The following is a 16,559-nucleotide window of genomic DNA, read 5'->3' on the forward strand; positions in this document are numbered from 1 at the left end:
TGGGGGCCGGGTACAGTAGCGTGGCGCATAGGCGGGTTCTTCGGGCTCGGAGGAATTGAAATGAGATGCAGGCTTAGGGGAGTGTAGAGTTTGACGCGCGTGTCGAGCGAATTCGAAGGAATGGGATCCTAGGGTGAAGTAGTATTTTGAGTGAATGTGAAGCTGAAGAGTGGTACTCTTGTGTGCGTTAGCGATGGAAATGCTACTTCGGTGGGATGTAACAGAGACGTTGGCTATGACAGACTTGCCTAAGAGACAATTGATACCAATGAAGAAACGGTTCTATGTTGGTTCGATACGAGATCGGAGTTTCTTTGTGCTCGGAGCCCGACGGCTGAAGTTTCTGCTGAATTTCGAGGGCTGCAGAAATTGGCGATATGTAGATCTCTACTCTAATCATCTGCAATGTGAAGAGTTCTGCAGCCAACAGGGGGCACTCCCCTGGAGATCTTGAGTTGCAATTACGTGCAGTGCACGGATGTAAGCGCTGCAGGGATGCGAATATGCATGTCAATGACAAGTTATCTGATTGAAGTGAGTAATTTCGGTTTGTCAGGGACTCAGTCCTCACGCCAAAGACGGATATTCGGCATGTCTGCACGACATCAATCAATAGATCGATCTAGATGGCTGTGAATACTGCACATATTCTACCGTTCTTGGTAGGTGATGCGCCGGTAGCGTGTTTGGATATATTCTCCGGCCATCTGAAACCAATTAGGCCTCGAGGTCTATACTTCCCTGGATTCACATGCCCAGGATATTGAGGGATACCAAAGAAAGTTTGCTGGATGCGCTTTCATCACGCACTTCCATCCCGGCAGCGACAGAACCATGGCATCAACCGTTCCGCGGAACAAGACTACCCCTTTAGCTTCTTTTTCAGCACGTTCTAGGATTCTGAGTCAAGGCAAGGTGCGCTGAGAAGATCAACAAACTTTGAAGGGATAGATGGGAGAGAGTAGCGTGCATAAGACACTCTCAGATGGGCAAGTGATTGGATGTCGTGCGAGAGAACTAGGACCGAGGAAGAGATTGTGTTCAATAGTCGTAGACCCCTGTAGAAATCCAAAAGTACCATCTCCTTGAAGATGGCGACGCTCTTCATGGTGGCAATGGGTTAGAGCGATTGGAGGCCTGGCAACCACAGTATAAAAGGGTCGATGATTCCAGTCGTTGAAGGGAAGGAGTTCAGACACAAGCACTCTTTCCTTCTAATTCAAAATCATCCAATTGATTTCCTAGTCAGTACACGGCCAGCAATGGATGTCACAAAGTGCGGTTTGGGGCCACTGTGTATGTTGTAATCGCAGCTTCAAATAATCCGTGGAATCTAACATGTCAACAGCCCCGGAGTTCCACGAGCCTTCCGACATCGACGGAGTCAGGCAAGATCTGTTCACCAAAGGCATTGCCTTTATTGAAGGATGTGATGAAGATTCCCTTGTAGAAGTGGCCAACCAGCTCGGCGATATCAACCGGCCCCGGAATGAGAAGCTCCAGGGCAGTGGTGTCAGTCATATCCGCTTCGCACCCAACCTGACAGGGAAAGGATACAGCTCCGAAGGTATGCCGCGGATACTATATCCGGCTGAAACACGCTAATCAATGGTCTTAGAGTTGTTCTTCCACACCGACCGAAGTGGCTGGCAGAGTCCTCCCGGCATCTTGATGTCTACTCTGAAAAGTCGATCAGAATCCGGTGGTGAATCTCTGCTCGCAGATAGCCATCGCATTCTCGAGATCATCAAGCAAGAGGACGAAGAGCTGTACAAGCTTGTGACCAGCGCCAAGCACACTAGCTTCTACTCCGACGACGGCGTGTTCGTCCCGCGGGCGATCTTCGACACCGAAGACCAGATCTTCCGTTTCCGCTTTGACGACAGCATCCAGCTCTCGGCGTCCATGGTCTCCGGCTTTGCCAGGTTGCAGGAAACCATCTATAAGAACGCATTCGTGGTCTCGCTCCAACCCGGTCAGGGCTACATCCTGAACAACCACCGCTTTCTGCACGGCCGGGCCTCCTTCTCCGGTTCGAGAGAGCTGCTTCGCGTCCTCGTAACGCCTCACCCTCCTCGTCGCGAGATGGTCGTTCTCTTCGACATCGACGGCACCCTCTGCCGCTCGGAAGACCTCAGCATCGACGCTTACTTCTCCTGCGTCAGCGCCGTCGTAGGCAAGACCATCACCCACGCCAACACCCCCGTCAGCCTGCACGGCCGCACAGATCTCAGCCTCCTCCACGCCATCCTGGACTTCCACGCCGTCGAGGACAAAGCCCAAGCCACCGAGAGGTTCTTCTCCCTGCACCCGCAGTATCTCGAGGACTCCCACGCCAAGGGATTCCCCGTCCTGCCGTGTCCCGGCGTCAAGGAGATCCTCGGCTGGCTGACCGAGTACCAGCGAGACCGATGCGATCCGCCTCTCCGCATCGGCCTGTTGACAGGTAACTCGCGGCCCAACGCGCTGTTGAAGATCCGCGCGGCGGGCTTCGACACGAGTATCTTTGATCTGGAGATCTCGTCGTTCGGCGATGTCCATCCCGATCGGCAGTCGTTGTTCCAGGACTCGTTGCAGCGACTGCAGACTCGCTATGGTCGCGGCGTGGCGGCTCATGATATTGTTATTGTTGGCGATACGCCGCTGGATATCGAGTGTGCGAAGCAGACTGGGTGTTCTGTTGTTGCGGTCGCAACGGGAAGTTATAAGGTGGATGATTTGGCGCTGTTGGAGCCGGACTTTTGTTGCAGTTTGTTGACCGAGGCGAAGGATTATTTGGCTTTGAAGTGTGCCTGAGAGGTCACAGAGATGAAGATGTCCAGTTAAAATTAGTTTCAGTGTAGACAGACCAGCTTATGGTTCCCAGTTAAGACCTTTTTTTCTATAATCGGAATCTGATATATATTTTCTCAGCAACCAGGATTTCCTGAAACCGTAGCGGTAGGGCAAAAAAAAACAAAAAAAAAAGAACAAGACGAAAAACATCAGAAAGAAGTCCAAAAATTGATTGAATCTAGTTATCATCATCTAAATGGTTGTCTCGGTCTAATGATCCGAGAATGATTTCTCCTATCTCTCCGGAGGCCATTCCTGCAAGCACACCGACCCCAATAATTCCACCATCGCTGACCTCGCGAAGGAAAACACTTTTGCCTCCATCCTGCGGGCCCGCGCGTAAGATAAGCCGGTCGATATATCTCTGAACCGTCGCCTTATAGTTCGGGTAGTGCTGGATCACACCACCCGAGACTGCGACCGCCAGCTCCTCGGGTCCATTTTTCCAACCGGAACCAAGGGGGTGTTCGTTGCTGATGGGTTCTTGATTATCATTCGGAGAGCTAGAGGACTCGGGATTTTGAAGACGAATCTCGCGCGTACAGACCAGAAGCCCAACGACCGCAGAAGCCACCAAAGAGGCCGCGCGGTCCTGTATTGCCGCTGAAATGGCACGGAGATCACTTGCTGATTCAGGAGTCCATGTCCAGCTGCTCTTCTCCGGAGGAGGAAGATGCTTTGATAATGTGACTGCAAGTCTTCTTTTGCTGTGAGCAGACGCCACTTCCAAGGATAAAAAGTCGGTTTGAAGGGACCGTTCCTGGACGAGCTTCGGGGGAAGGTCAGAGGCCGCAACTCCGCAAACTCGATGAAACCAGTCAAACGTGATGATTCGAACTAGCTCGCCAACATGTGCTCCTCCAACCATATACTCAAACGGTTGAAACCCCGGTCGCTTCGATCGTTTGTCTAGTTCTTCGTCCCATGCGGTTATGATGCCTAGTTCATTTAAGGGAGCCGCCGCGCTCGACAATGTCCATTCTGTAGAGACAAGTGTTTCAACCGCATCCGGTTCCTGCAACCGAAGATCCCGAGTTTTAGACTCATGCAAGTCTGCTATTGGAAAAGGGACAGTCGCGTTGCAGCCCGCCCCGACAATCAAACCCATAACCACGCGGGTGTTAGGTAACGAAGGGATCGAGTATGCTAGCGACGCAAGGGTCGCGCCCGTATCGTTAGTCATAACAGCGATTTTCAAGGTAGGTAGACTGTAAAGCTTGCGCTTTTTGGCTGGACCTGGTCGGTCGCGGTCTTCATCAAAGCTACGCGTGTGGCGCTCATACCCACGCAGCAAGGCCTGGCGAAGGTTTAGATCTGAACTCAAGACAAAGCCTTTTCCCGTGGGCATCAGAATGGCTTCGTCGAGTGACTTTTGCCTGCTTGGTATTAGCTACAAGCACCTTATAATAAACGAATCAAAAGAATGGAGTAGAATATAAACATACTCAAGAGGCAAGCAAAATGAGATCCCTGTAGTTAGTTCGCTTGGCATTCTCTCTCGAGGATTATCGAGACTGTCGGCTACCACTTCGGCAATACAGTCTCCAATCCAGGTGAACAAATTGAACGCGTCATCTCGTCGCAGATGCTCTTCGATGGGCCACGCTTTCTCCAGGGTTCTCCTGACACGCGACTGTCCCTGGATGGGTTGGTCTTTCAGAAGATCAATGAAGGCCACCCTCAAATACGACAAACCAACATAGACCGCGAGATAGCGACCGGTTTCGTGGCCCGTCGGCAGCCGGGTGATGGCTGTAGGGAAAAACTGCTTGGAGGGGGTGGAGGCTATTTTCCGATATAAGGACGATAGGCGAGAAGACAACCGATAGAGCGTATCAACGTCTAGTAGGAGTTTGGCGAGGAATTCGCTCCGGTCCGGAATAGCTGTCGGGCTCTCCTGGCCGGCTGAGGTCGGCCTGGACATGCTGTCTTTCCGTCTTCGATTCTTGACGATGCATGATTCTCGGGCACGGTGATGTTGCATCTGACACAACCCAATGGCGGAGACGTGCGCCAAGGCTCTAATGCCTGCGCTTTCGACATAAGTGGTCGATGGCGTGTGGTCTGCGGTTTCAGCTAAACGGTAGTCGGTTAGCAGATGGCCGTTCATAACACGTCAGGAATAAGCTTGAATTGCACTCATGCCAAGATGGGGTGAGTAGTCATCAAGATGTCATCCCTGGAAGTCTCATCGAGGCATGGCTGAGACCGTGAAGCGTAGGATGGAAGGTGCGTGCAGATAAAGAGGAGGGAGAGTGTCGTTTGGACGATGGAGGCGCTGACTCAGCCGGCGTAACGAGCAAACCAAGCATTTCAGGCAAATGTAACAAACGTCTCCATCTCCAAACTCTCCCTCTCTCTTTCCTCCGCTCGAACTCTATCTATCGTCTCAATCCCATTCTGACTCGCCAATCCACGCGATCATACTTGCATTGAGTTGGTCGAGCCTAAAATCGTCGACCTCATATTGACGTCCCCGATTGTTTTCACGATGCCAGCTGAACACTTGGCGTGGGCCCGTCCTGATGCGGTGATGGCCATAAAAGGCTGGCTCTGGGTGTTGGACGAGACTTGAGTCCCTTGGATTTCGTTCCTTGGATTTCGTTAGTGAAATTCCTTTGAAACATTTGCTCAAATCAATGACACTAACGAGGGGTAGTCCATCTGGACAGAAGCCCTTCCTTCACTAAAAAGACAGTTTTAATCGCCTTTTATCGACATCAGCTACAAAACCATACTAATCAATACCAACCAATAAGATGGCCACATCTTTCCAACCCAACGTGCATTACACCTTTGGCTCGCCTCTCTCCCCAAATTCGCTGTTTGGTCCCCGACGTGTGTCAAGCATTCTCGAGCACCGTAATGGGTCCAACGGGGCAATCCAGTCTCCGCCCTCCCGAAGAGGCTCGAGGAAGTTTAGCTCTGGGGAGGCGTCGAACCTTGCAGAGGTTGTGAACTTTTTGACCCGCCAAACCACCGATGAAATGGATGCTGTTCTCTCAACCGAGCTCATGAATGCCACGTACCCCGTCCTCTTGGAATGGATTCGCTCCGAGAGAATGAGCAAACTCCCCCCTGAAGGGAGTAGCTACGATCGGGTCTTGGTATGGGCATCCTTGTTTGTGGAACGGCTGCATTCCTTTGAATTGGCCATCGAAGAGTTTGCAGGGGACAGCCCAATGGCTGCACAGCTTGCTTATGGACACTGTGCGGTTTTGTTGGAGGTAAGCTACATTACTTCAGTTAAGAGTTGGTCTCACTGGTTAACAATGAACTTAGCTTGGGGAGGAAAATGCTTCAGCTCTAATGCTCCTGTTTGGATTCTTCTGCAGCTGTTCAATGGGCTTGGTGAACTTAATGGACCGCGTGGAGTTGTTCTCCGTTTCTCAGGACATCAAGGACCAGCTCGTGCTTGCGTTAGCCGACTTAATCACATTGGTAGTGTCCGTTGCGACGCATTTCCACAGGTCGATGAGGGGTCTGACCTCGGAGTCTTTGTCTATTGATATTTATGGCACCTTCCCGGGCCCGATTGAAAACTTTCGTAGCCGTTGCCAGCACGCGTCGGAACTGATGTGGAGGCATCAGCTTACTCGCGAAGGTCTCGGGGATCAAGGTACAGACATTCTGACCTCTGACCGCTGTAAATAACGAAGACACTGCTAACGTTGATGTCGTAGTATCAGACGTCAAATTCATCAAGCTTTGGCTTGAACCGGAGGATCCGGTGCTCGCCAATATGGTGGAAACCACGACACATCTTGCCCAAGAACGGGAGGAACTGACCTGCCTGTGGTTGAAGCCGTACTTAACTCGATTCATGAAGGGCAATCAGAAGACCCTTGCGATTAGTGGCAAATCGGGATCTGGCAGGACCATTCTTTCCTCCGTCATTGCTGATAGTTTGCAGTATCCCATCGGAGGGGTCAGATACACACCACTCTATGTGCCAATCAGTAAGGTACCAAGCCACTTTTCAATACTCATATTCTAACGCCATCCAGATGGGCGGATTTCAGGCAGAACCTCATCCCGTGCCATTGTCGAAACAATCCTTTTTCAGATTTTCGACAAGCGTATTGGAAACGTGCGCCTATATCAGATCCTTGTGGAAGCGCAAGAACGTTGCGAGAAGACGACGGATGAAGGGACATATGACAATATTCTCTGGACGGCTCTAAACCATGCCCTTGAACCCGGTCTGAAAGGTGCCAAAGATTTGGTGCTAATTGTCGACGGCTTGGACGAAGCGTCCTGTGGGGAAGACGTCTTGTCTCAACATCTCACCGAAGCTACTGCAAACAATGTCAAACTAATTACGCTTGGCTCCCAGCAGCACCCTACAACTTCCGAGCAAATTGGACTGCGCATGACGTCAGACCTTGTGTTTGACGATGTTGCTGCAGTAGTCCGGAGTGTTCTCCAACATAGCCGAGCCTTTGCTGAAATGTCGGAGACCAAAAGAGAGATTAATGTGAATCGGATCACTCAAGCCGCCGATGGCTCATTCTTGTGGGCAAAGCTCGCTGCCAAGAGGGTCGTCGCAGAGATTCCTCACAATGCACAGGCATTTTCGAAGGCCGTCGACAGCTTTGCTAAGCCAGGACAGACCATCACCGACCTTGTGTCCCACAGTCTGTTGTCGAAATCGTTGGGCGAAGATGGAAAGAATGTTCTGAATTGGCTCGCCACTGCTGCTCGACCACTATCCCAGCAGGAGCTCTCGGCTCTTTTGGCCGTCCAAATCGACAAGGGAATTATCAAAGAGCAGGGCACTGATCTTTCTAAAATTCTCAACCCGGTCAACTCTTTGGTGTTCTTCCAGAATGATCTCGTTTATCTCCGACATGCCCAAATTAAATCGGCTGTTCTTGAGGTTCTGTCTCATGGCAAGCCTTCACAGGGTGTCAAAGACCGCAATCTTGACTTGGCACAAAGGTTATTGGTTTATATCAAGAACCAGGTAACCAAGGATCAAGAACCCTCTTTAACCCATCTAGATTCCCATTTCACTCGAAGTTTACTAGAAAAGAACTCCTTGCTTGATTTTGCCCTGCGCTACTGGGTAGATCACACAAAGAATGCGTTTGCTTGCACAACGCAGAACGAAATCACCACTGCTGCAAAGGAGCTTCGTAATGTTATCCCCACATGTACAGCTGTACCTCTATTGGAGATGACTGTTTGGGATTCGAAATCAACACCGGTTCTTATGTCCCTGCATGATGTCCAAACTCGCCTCTATCAGCAGATTCTGACACCCAACCACCCGACGACTTTGCAAGCAATTCTATGCCAGGCCCTCTTTTACCGGGAAATACATGAAGCTGCGCCGTCTAAAACCAGCTGGCTGTTCTACTACGCCACAAAAATCAGCCAAGATGTTCTGTCGGTCGGCCATCTTGTTACAATGCACATGGCGAAGAACTTCCTGGACATTACTGCCGGGCAGGTGACGGACTCCAAAACGGAGATCATGGTCAAACGGGTGGAGATCTTCCAAGTCTTGGTGGAGTGCTACAAGATCCACTACGGGTCCACCAGTGAAATCACCGTGACCACAATGAACCAGCTTGCAGAGCATTACCGGTACATCAAAGAAGAGCGCAAGTCCCAGGAGATCACAAGGTCGATCAAAAGCGCTACCACTGTAGCTGATTCCCACTGGGGCGGCAGCCGGCAGTCTGACGACTCTCTGCGTGTGCACCTGCATGGTCGAAATACCAAGCACACAGCCACAGGTGTAACACTTGACTTGGATGAGAGGGAAGAGGACGAGCTGATCGAGACGGCCGTGCAGTACAGCCTAGAATCTCGTATTTCCCATGCGGAGAGACAGGTTTCAGATGGCAATGTTCAAGCCGCAGAGCGGACATACGTCGAAGCATGGCAGCAGACTAGTACCCAGTACCGACTGAATCGCTCTGTCGAGTGGGAACTGAAGAACGCGAAAGCGGTCTTAGCGTTTTCCAAGTTCTTGCAGTCCCAGGGTAGAAACAATGAAGTTGCCTCAGTTCTCGGAGGGTTCTGGCAGGAGTATGACCGAACAACATCGGGCTCGGAGGCTGTTGTCTCGCAGTTTGTTGAGATTGCAAATATCATGAAGTCTGTCGGTCTATCAGTGTTGGCTCTCGATGTCTATAAGAAGTGCGCGAATTTCTATCAGAGTTCCGGAAACCATCAGAATGCCACCTACAAGAACATTCAACAGAATGTTCAGTCCACTTCAAAGGAAGTGATGCAACTGGCAAGCTCGAGCAAGTCAAACATCTCGGAGAAAACCCTCAAAGAGATTGTGTACAGCGACTCATTTGACCAGTCATCTGTATCGGCAGCCAACACCCTTGTGGAGACCTATATTTCTCAACATAGGTGGCAGGATGCTACGAAGACCTTGAAGAAAGTGCTACAGGGCGTCTGGCCGGTACTATTTGCTTCTTCTATGCAGGACGTTGTACTTCCGGCCACCCAGGCCGACCACTGCGTATCGCTGGCAGAGCGCTTAGGTGATTGCTATCGATCTAGACGCCGACCAGTAAAGGAAGAAGACATCCGACTTCGGCTTTACCGTGCCGTGCGACGCGACCGTCCAGCGGGCGATAGAATGCTTGAGCGAACGACGACTTCCTTGCTCCGCGTGTATGAGCGCACTTCACAGACGAAAAAGCAAGTCGAGCTACATGAAGAGATTCTTGAGGATTTTACCAAACGCTACGGTGGCGAACATCCGACGGTCATCAAGAAGCTCTGGACTTTGGCGGAGCTCAGCCCCAGTCCAGTTTCTGTAGATTATTATCGACGCATTGTGCAAGCGCTCAACAAGGACTCAGACACTTGCCATCCGGACGCTTTCGAACCGCTCCTTCTTGTATCCAACGAGCTGTGGAACCATGCACGATATTCAGAGGCAATACCGCACTTCAAGGTGATGTTCCATGCCTTGCATAATTCAAAGATTAGCCCGAAGCTTCAGGATCAAGTCTTTGTGAGAACCATGTTCAGTCGCTATATCCAGTGTCTTCGTGCAACACACGCCGATTCCAGCGTCCTTCATGATGTCACCTCACAGTATCAACATGCCTGCAAGTCCCTGTTTGGCTCGTCAGCCTCCATCACTGTTCAGGCTACTATGACGTTGGCTACCATTTGCCAAGAGTCCAAGCGATACGAGACTGAGGCTGTTCGTCTCTATGAGGAACTTCTCCAAGTCAAGTCTGACGAGGTGGACCGCCATGACGTTCGAGCGACGCTGGAAGCTATTTATGAGGAACAAGCAGCTGCTGTAGCTACAAAGCCCGAGAGTGTCAGCTCTGAGCAGATGGCTCGAACGGTCCGCATCCGAAACAGACGTCTGTCTTCGGTCCGTTCGAACTACGGATGGGCCCATGAAGAATCACTCGCTGAAATGCAGGACTTGGTTTCACTATATTCGAAGAGAGGGCAATCTCAAGCAGTTCTTTCCTTGCTGAGGGAGGGTACCGTCCAGACACTGTCCACTGAGAAATCGTCAACAAGATTGACTGACGCGGCAAAGAGTATTGCATCCAGCTACATTGCGGCCGGACAAGTTCGGTCGGCTCGGGAACTCACCCAGGAGCTCTATCAACAGATAATTGCCAAGGACACAAGCAATACAAAGTCTGTCAGCTTCAACTTGTCGTCTAAGCAACGCGAGAGCCTAGTTTTCCTTGCTCAAATGGAATACAGTCTGCGTGACGATTCTTCGGTCACGTTTAATGAGATATTCTCGTCGCTGGCAACAGAATATCTCTATTTCGAACAATTCCGCAGTGAACTATCTTCCAAGTCCAGCAGTGTGCAAAGCGTGCTCACCTGTGCATCTCGTCTCCATGGATTCCTTCTGTCCCGAGGCCGTCGGTGGAGCGCAACCCAAGTTGTTGACCAGTGCACATCGTACTTCCTGTCCACTGAGGCCATCAACTATGCCACTCCTCAGCAAGCGAATGCGTTCGTAACAGCCATTCTGACCCATTTCACCAAGCATTGGTCATACGATTTCATCCGCTCAGTCGCTATCGCCAGCTGTGACCAAGTCACTGAGCTTCTCGCGAAACAGGAATACCAGTCAGCCTGTGATCAAGCCCTCACTGCATTCCACTACATCAAATCTGAGAACGGTTTTGCCTCCCTGACGATGATCAGACTCGGGTTCAGGCTCGGTCTCGCCATCTCCGGCCGCGACATCTCATCGTCTATCGACAACCAAACTTCCCAAACCATGCTGAACACCTCGTCCACAATCATGCATGAAGTCATGTGTCTCTTCAAGCAGAAGCAGATAGACCTTACTAAACTCGACCTCACCAACCTGAACAACCTAATCGGACTCCTCGACGACCTTCACGACTACCAAAATCTGGCCTGGGTACTCACCTCCCTCTGGAACAACCGCGACACCCACAGCTCCTACCAGCCACAATACGTGCTCGCCCTGGGCCGCATGCTCATCATCACCCGCTACCTAGTAGGCGACTACTCCGGCGCGATCCGCCTCTCCGAAGACATCGTCTACAACTGCGCCCGCGTCCACGGGCCCCGGCACCCCGCGACCATCGAAATGACCGTGCTGCTGTCCCAGATGTACACCAGTGTCGCACAGGGGTACCAGAACCACAAGGAAAGCCGCGAGATGGCCTTCCGATACTACAAGAAGGCGGCATCGCTGCACGAGAACGCGCTACGGGTGTTTGTTGACCCAACCATCTCCGCGGACATGGACGAGGGATTCGAGTCAGGATTCGTGTCGCCGGGCCGCTCGCCGAGCCCGGGCAGCGACGACGCCGAGGGCAAGTACGTGCGCCAGCACCTGCATCTGCTGAAGCTTGCGGTGGAGCGGCTAGGCGAGTGGCCGAAGGAGTATTCGGAGTATGAACGGTTGAGCTCGGACGTGTTCAAGGCGTACAGGCAGGATCTGGACGGCGTCGAAGGCGTCGAGAAATGGAACTTGAAGAATTTCGGGTCGGGGCGCGCAGAGGCAGCGGACGACCTGATTATGGCGAGTAGCTCGGGGGCGAGCAAGGGGGTTCCGTCATATGAGGAGCAGCATGCGATTGCTGTTTGATTTGCCTGTGAACAGTTGTTGTTAGTGGGTGATGTTTTTGCTTGCGTTGGAAATATTTTTAGGTGCACTTGCAAAAGTATGTATCTTATTGCATAAATATAATCTTTAAATTGATTCTATGAACTATATCATCAACTGTGGGGGGGAAAAGAAAAGAAAAAAAACCAGAAAGAGCCATGCAACCACAATGACTGGACAAAGGGCCCAAAAGAAAAAAATATCGAAACCCGGATAAATGACGTCACCGACCCAGCCGACCAGCCCACCGACAAGTGAAGTTGCATCAAGCTCCAGCGATGAAAACATCGCGCGAACCAGTCTCCATTGTAACAGCTTCCCTGCCCAATCACATTCCAGACACAAGAGCAGCCAGTTTCACCTGGCCATATGACATCAAACCTTGAAGTCATTTGCCACCTGCTTCTTACATAGTTGGCTGGCCATTTAAACAGTACTTCTTTCCCTCGCGATCACCTCACAGCTCAAGTCTTCTAAAATCCTTGATACATATAATATCCTCTATAAAACCATTTACCAAACCATTTCCAAAAAAAAAAAAAAAAAAAACCCGAACAAAAGCCCAAAATGTCCGAATACTACTCCTCCACCTCCTCTTCCTCCTTCTACTCCTCGAGCTCGGGCTCGAACACGAACGGCCAGGAATCCGGCTACCGCACCGCGACATCCTCGCACACTGCACCGGACGGATCGACGGTCGTGCGCTCCGCTGAGCAGGATCTCGGCGGTCCGGCTGTCTTCGAAGAACGTCGGTTTGATGGCGATGGCCGGGAGCGTCTTGTTGGGGACTCTACTACCGGACATGGCGGTGCTGGGGCGAGGAGGATTGAGAATGTTGATGACGAGGAACAATAATCCATTGTTTTTGAGGGTGAGTGTTTTGGGGGGTTGAGTTGAGTGTGGAAGGGATGGTTTGCTAATGTTAGGTTTTTTATAGGTCGGTTAGTTGATTTTGAAAAGGTGGTTTAATGCTGGTTACATGGGAGATTGAGGTTGAGATGGGTTTCGTGTTGATCATGACTGAATGAATTTGTATAATAGCTGTGCTGATAGTATTATGAAACGAAGTCATGCTTTCGCTGATATATATACCCCTTCAACCATCAAAGTAGATCGCATATGCTCACTCCAACCGAACACTCCGTCTGCCCTGCCACCTCCTCTTCACCTCTTCAATAACCACCGGAATCTCATAGATCCAATGACACAGCATCCCCGCCAGGAACCCAATCGCATCGTTCCTGAACCCAACCAGCAACCCCACCGTCACCAACATGACCGTCCACCGTCGCTTACGATCCACGTCGCTCAGCATCGGCGAGACCTCCTGCATCGCCTCCCCGCCCAGCAGCCCATGGAACGTCTTGCCGATGTCCCGTGCGCCCGTCGTGTTCAGACTCTCGCCCACACTGGCCAACTCCAGTCCCGCAGCGATGACCATCACGCCCAGCATGGCCGACGGGAACTGCTTCAACAGATTGACCAGCGACTCGCCGAAGAAGACCCCGATGATGAGCTTCAAGGCGCCCAGGAACACGACGCTAGAGCCCGACCGCGCACCAAAGCGGTACTGCGCCGCCAAGCCCCCCGATCCGTGACAGACGGGCATCGCGCCGAACCAGCACCCGATCAGATTCATGACTGCGACGCTGAGTCCGACCGAGGTGATGGATGGCGTGTGCACGTTGGGCAGCAAGTCACCGGCCAGATGCACGACTGCCACGATGGAGTTCAACGTCGTCAGCGGGAGCTGGCCGATTCCGGCGTTGATAGCGCCGCGCGCCCATTCCGCGCCGGTGGGGGCCGAAACACCCGGATGCCAGAGCTCCAGGGAAGGGAGGTTGGCGGCCAACGCGCTGCGGATGATGGCGAAGATAAGACCGATGATGAAGACGATCAGGGCGTAGGGAACGGTGCGGTAGACGTTCGTCACGAGGAGGAAGATGAATGCGGCGATCGCCCAGATCAGGTTATCGGCCCACGACGGGTGGAGCCATGAGAGTGACGAGAGGAGACTGCTGCCCGAGGCGATGATCAGGGACAGTCCGGCGCCGACCTGGATGCCCTTGATGACGGGGATGGGGATGACGTCGGCGAACCAGCGCAGGAGACCGGTGATGCTGAAGACGAAAACGCAGGCGCCGACGAAGATGCCGCCGGCGGCGATGGATCCGTTATTGAAATGTTGGGCGAGTGCGACGGCGGCAATAGCCTTCATGGGCTGAACGGGAAGCGGAATGCCGAACAGCAAGCCCGTCAGGATGTTGAAGAGGCCGGAGAAGATCAGGGTGCTGGACAGCGAGATGGTGCCGTTGACGGCGAGAGCGATCGCGATCGGGAGGAAGGTTCCCAGATCGCCGAGGGAGCCGGATATCTCGGAGACATAATTTTGGCGGAAGGTGTTGAGGTTGTGCCGGGATATTTGTCGAAGGGAGTAAGTCATGGCGACCGATGGAGATGAAGGGAGGGAAGGGATGAAGTGAAGATGAAGCGGAAGAGAAGCGGTGGAAGAAGATCAACGGAACCCCGCATGTGAGGGAGAAGCCCTATCGCGCCTTGTTGCCTTAGTCTTGAGTCTCTTCCAGGGTCATGCCACGAGGATCGCTTGTCTTTTCCATCCAGCTGTTGCTCCATTCGACAGTCGTGCGAGATTAACTCTGCCCACAGTCTCTTAGCGCGCCATTCATGTCAGCAGTACGTCATTCCTGTTACCGCTCCTGGCCACTCCGCGATCTCCTCAGATTATGAGGTTCTGTTATAGAGTAGCATAACATTCTATTACAAGCTAGAGCTATCATTTGGTGACGAAGGTACTTATTGGGTATAATATACTTCAAGTAGCGAGGCTAAAAACTGAATGTATTCAGTCTGGGAATATAGATAGTAACATATAGTGGAAGAGCAGCGCAAACAAGACCAGTAGTATCAATTTAATAGCCATAACATAACTCTTTCCAGGTATGAAAATTAAGAAGATATTAAGAATAATAGACAGTAAATATACTCGGAGGTAGGAAGTTATTGGATGGCCAGCTTGCTGTCTATAAACGGCAACTTGACCTCGATTGACCGCGCTTGCTGCTCCATCTGGCTAATGGCAGTATGCTGATCATCATGGAGGTCTTTAGCCAGCCATGAAAGAGGAGTGGTAATAGCGATGATTTCCATAAGCTGGCCTGTCCTTTCTTGTTCAGAAACATGGTAGTGTAGAAGAATGCAAAACCGAGAACGAGGACAACAGCTGGTAAGGTCAGGAATGGCCAAATAACTGCAACGGAAGCTTCCGGGACGAACACAGTCCCATGAATGAAAGAGCTGTCATTCGTTGTCAAAGCATACTTGGTCCGATATGCTGCGATTCTCGTCAGCATGGTGTCTAATCCAACCGACACAGCCCTCACCAGAGCCGGCTCACCCACACCACGGCAGGATGGAACAGCTTTGGGATACCATAACGCACCTGTCGAGCTATAAACAAGCTGCTTATAGGGTGAACGGCTAGTCAGGAGACCTGTGAAGTATTGGGCGTCCCCAGGCTTAATGGGACAGACGGTGAGTTCGGTCGCGAAGAAACACCATTCGAGGTAGAGACATTGTAGGTGCGCGCGCACATGGACAGCACGCACGCCATGGCCTTTTTTACTTTCAGCTTCTGTTGAGGCGGTTTTATTGGATCCGAGGTACCCCATCCACTGGTGAAATCAAGTTTCTATCCTGCAAGCGGCATAAACGGACTGTGGACTCCAGGATGAGTTCGGTTGTGGAAAGAGGATATTATCATGCTGGGTATCTCCATCAAAGCAGATGGGTTCTCTCATAGATATCCTCGCCGACTGCCTACTCCAGGAAGACTCGATACAAATCATCAATCTCCGCGGTAAGAGAGCCATCACCCTGGTTGGCATCTAACAAGCTACCCAACATTTCATCCAGAAAGTTGGGATTATCCAGAATACGACTGGCGGCGGCGGCGGCGGCGGCGATGAAAAAGTCGCCCACTTCGTTCAATGAGTTTCTTCGCTCGCTCCTTCCCGGGTCAGACGCCAAGCGCCTTCTTCTCGGCGATTCCCGCTAATTCTCTCTTTCACGAAGGTGCGAATATCTCGTTTGGTGGTCGTTCGGAGGTTTCTGTCTCGATGCGGACGGAGAGGGTTGGGGTAAAGGTCGGGAGGACGCAGCTTTGTCCAAGATGTTAGCCTGGCCGAACTTGGTGGTTTGGCTCGAATATTTCTTCGTTGTATCGTCCAGAGCACTATCCCTTTCCTTCGAGCGATCGGGGCTGAAGGTGCCCTTTAAAACCTTGTAGCGGGCCATTCGGCGCAACGAGTGGGCAGCATGATGTGGAAGCTGAAAGTTTTCAAACGGAGGAGAGGGAGGGAGTAGAGGCAGTCAGAGGGAAGCTGGGCGCCTGGAAAAAGCAATCAAATTTGATTCCTGCCGTAATACCTATCAGTAATGATGGTGCGTTAGTACCGGAAGAAATACTTGAGGGTATGTCAGCCAGCTCACCGGTGGTAGTTGGTTAATCAGGCCATGTTCATTCACTGTGCTGTTGTGATTTTGCTATGAGATTGGCTCTACTCTTCACAGCTCAGAAACGCGAGTAGGAGGATCAGGAGAT

The 16,559-nt window shown here is 51.6% G+C and overlaps 7 protein-coding genes across 7 annotated transcripts; 3 read left to right on the forward strand and 4 right to left on the reverse strand.

Annotated features, from left to right (window-relative positions):
* The first annotated feature begins 1,211 nt into the window (after positions 1 to 1,211).
* On the forward strand, positions 1,212 to 2,913 carry P170DRAFT_458057 (putative haloacid dehalogenase-like hydrolase). The gene is made up of 3 exons (XM_024851763.1): positions 1,212 to 1,296; positions 1,349 to 1,567; positions 1,619 to 2,913. The coding sequence occupies exons 1-3, from the start codon at positions 1,263 to 1,265 to the stop codon at positions 2,794 to 2,796; spliced, it is 1,431 nt and encodes a 476-aa protein (XP_024701118.1). The 5' UTR covers positions 1,212 to 1,262; the 3' UTR covers positions 2,797 to 2,913.
* Positions 2,914 to 2,997: 84 nt separating this feature from the next.
* Positions 2,998 to 4,777, reverse strand: P170DRAFT_390006 (hexokinase family protein). Its single transcript, XM_024845889.1, has 2 exons — positions 4,281 to 4,777; positions 2,998 to 4,211 (listed from the first exon to the last, which is right to left on the reverse strand). Exons 1-2 carry the CDS (start codon positions 4,757 to 4,759, stop codon positions 3,014 to 3,016), a joined length of 1,677 nt encoding a protein of 558 aa, XP_024701119.1. The 5' UTR covers positions 4,760 to 4,777; the 3' UTR covers positions 2,998 to 3,013.
* Positions 4,778 to 5,594: 817 nt separating this feature from the next.
* On the forward strand, positions 5,595 to 11,981 carry P170DRAFT_500486 (uncharacterized protein; the record flags this gene model as incomplete). The annotated part of the gene is made up of 5 exons (XM_024854150.1): positions 5,595 to 6,062; positions 6,118 to 6,454; positions 6,519 to 6,794; positions 6,843 to 8,764; positions 8,828 to 11,981. The coding sequence occupies 5 exons, from the start codon at positions 5,595 to 5,597 to the stop codon at positions 11,918 to 11,920; spliced, it is 6,096 nt and encodes a 2,031-aa protein (XP_024701120.1). The 3' UTR covers positions 11,921 to 11,981.
* Positions 11,982 to 12,443: 462 nt separating this feature from the next.
* P170DRAFT_512440 (uncharacterized protein) lies at positions 12,444 to 13,019 on the forward strand. Its single transcript, XM_024854992.1, has 2 exons — positions 12,444 to 12,809; positions 12,876 to 13,019. The coding sequence occupies exon 1, from the start codon at positions 12,506 to 12,508 to the stop codon at positions 12,791 to 12,793; it is 288 nt and encodes a 95-aa protein (XP_024701121.1). The 5' UTR covers positions 12,444 to 12,505; the 3' UTR covers positions 12,794 to 12,809; positions 12,876 to 13,019.
* Positions 13,020 to 13,029: 10 nt separating this feature from the next.
* On the reverse strand, positions 13,030 to 14,535 carry P170DRAFT_439530 (putative sulfate/molybdate transporter). Its single transcript, XM_024849859.1, has one exon. The coding sequence runs from the start codon at positions 14,379 to 14,381 to the stop codon at positions 13,062 to 13,064; it is 1,320 nt and encodes a 439-aa protein (XP_024701122.1). The 5' UTR covers positions 14,382 to 14,535; the 3' UTR covers positions 13,030 to 13,061.
* Positions 14,536 to 14,857: 322 nt separating this feature from the next.
* Positions 14,858 to 15,818, reverse strand: P170DRAFT_253033 (uncharacterized protein). The gene is made up of 2 exons (XM_024843036.1): positions 15,399 to 15,818; positions 14,858 to 15,290 (listed from the first exon to the last, which is right to left on the reverse strand). The coding sequence occupies exons 1-2, from the start codon at positions 15,625 to 15,627 to the stop codon at positions 14,980 to 14,982; spliced, it is 540 nt and encodes a 179-aa protein (XP_024701123.1). The 5' UTR covers positions 15,628 to 15,818; the 3' UTR covers positions 14,858 to 14,979.
* On the reverse strand, positions 15,776 to 16,252 carry P170DRAFT_478754 (uncharacterized protein; the record flags this gene model as incomplete). Its single annotated transcript, XM_024853590.1, has 2 exons — positions 15,776 to 15,936; positions 16,027 to 16,252. The coding sequence occupies 2 exons, from the start codon at positions 16,250 to 16,252 to the stop codon at positions 15,776 to 15,778; spliced, it is 387 nt and encodes a 128-aa protein (XP_024701124.1).
* Positions 16,253 to 16,559: the final 307 nt, after the last annotated feature.

This window comes from Aspergillus steynii (assembly GCF_002849105.1).
Source record: "Aspergillus steynii IBT 23096 chromosome Unknown P170scaffold_7, whole genome shotgun sequence".
Lineage (NCBI taxonomy): Eukaryota > Fungi > Ascomycota > Eurotiomycetes > Eurotiales > Aspergillaceae > Aspergillus > Aspergillus steynii.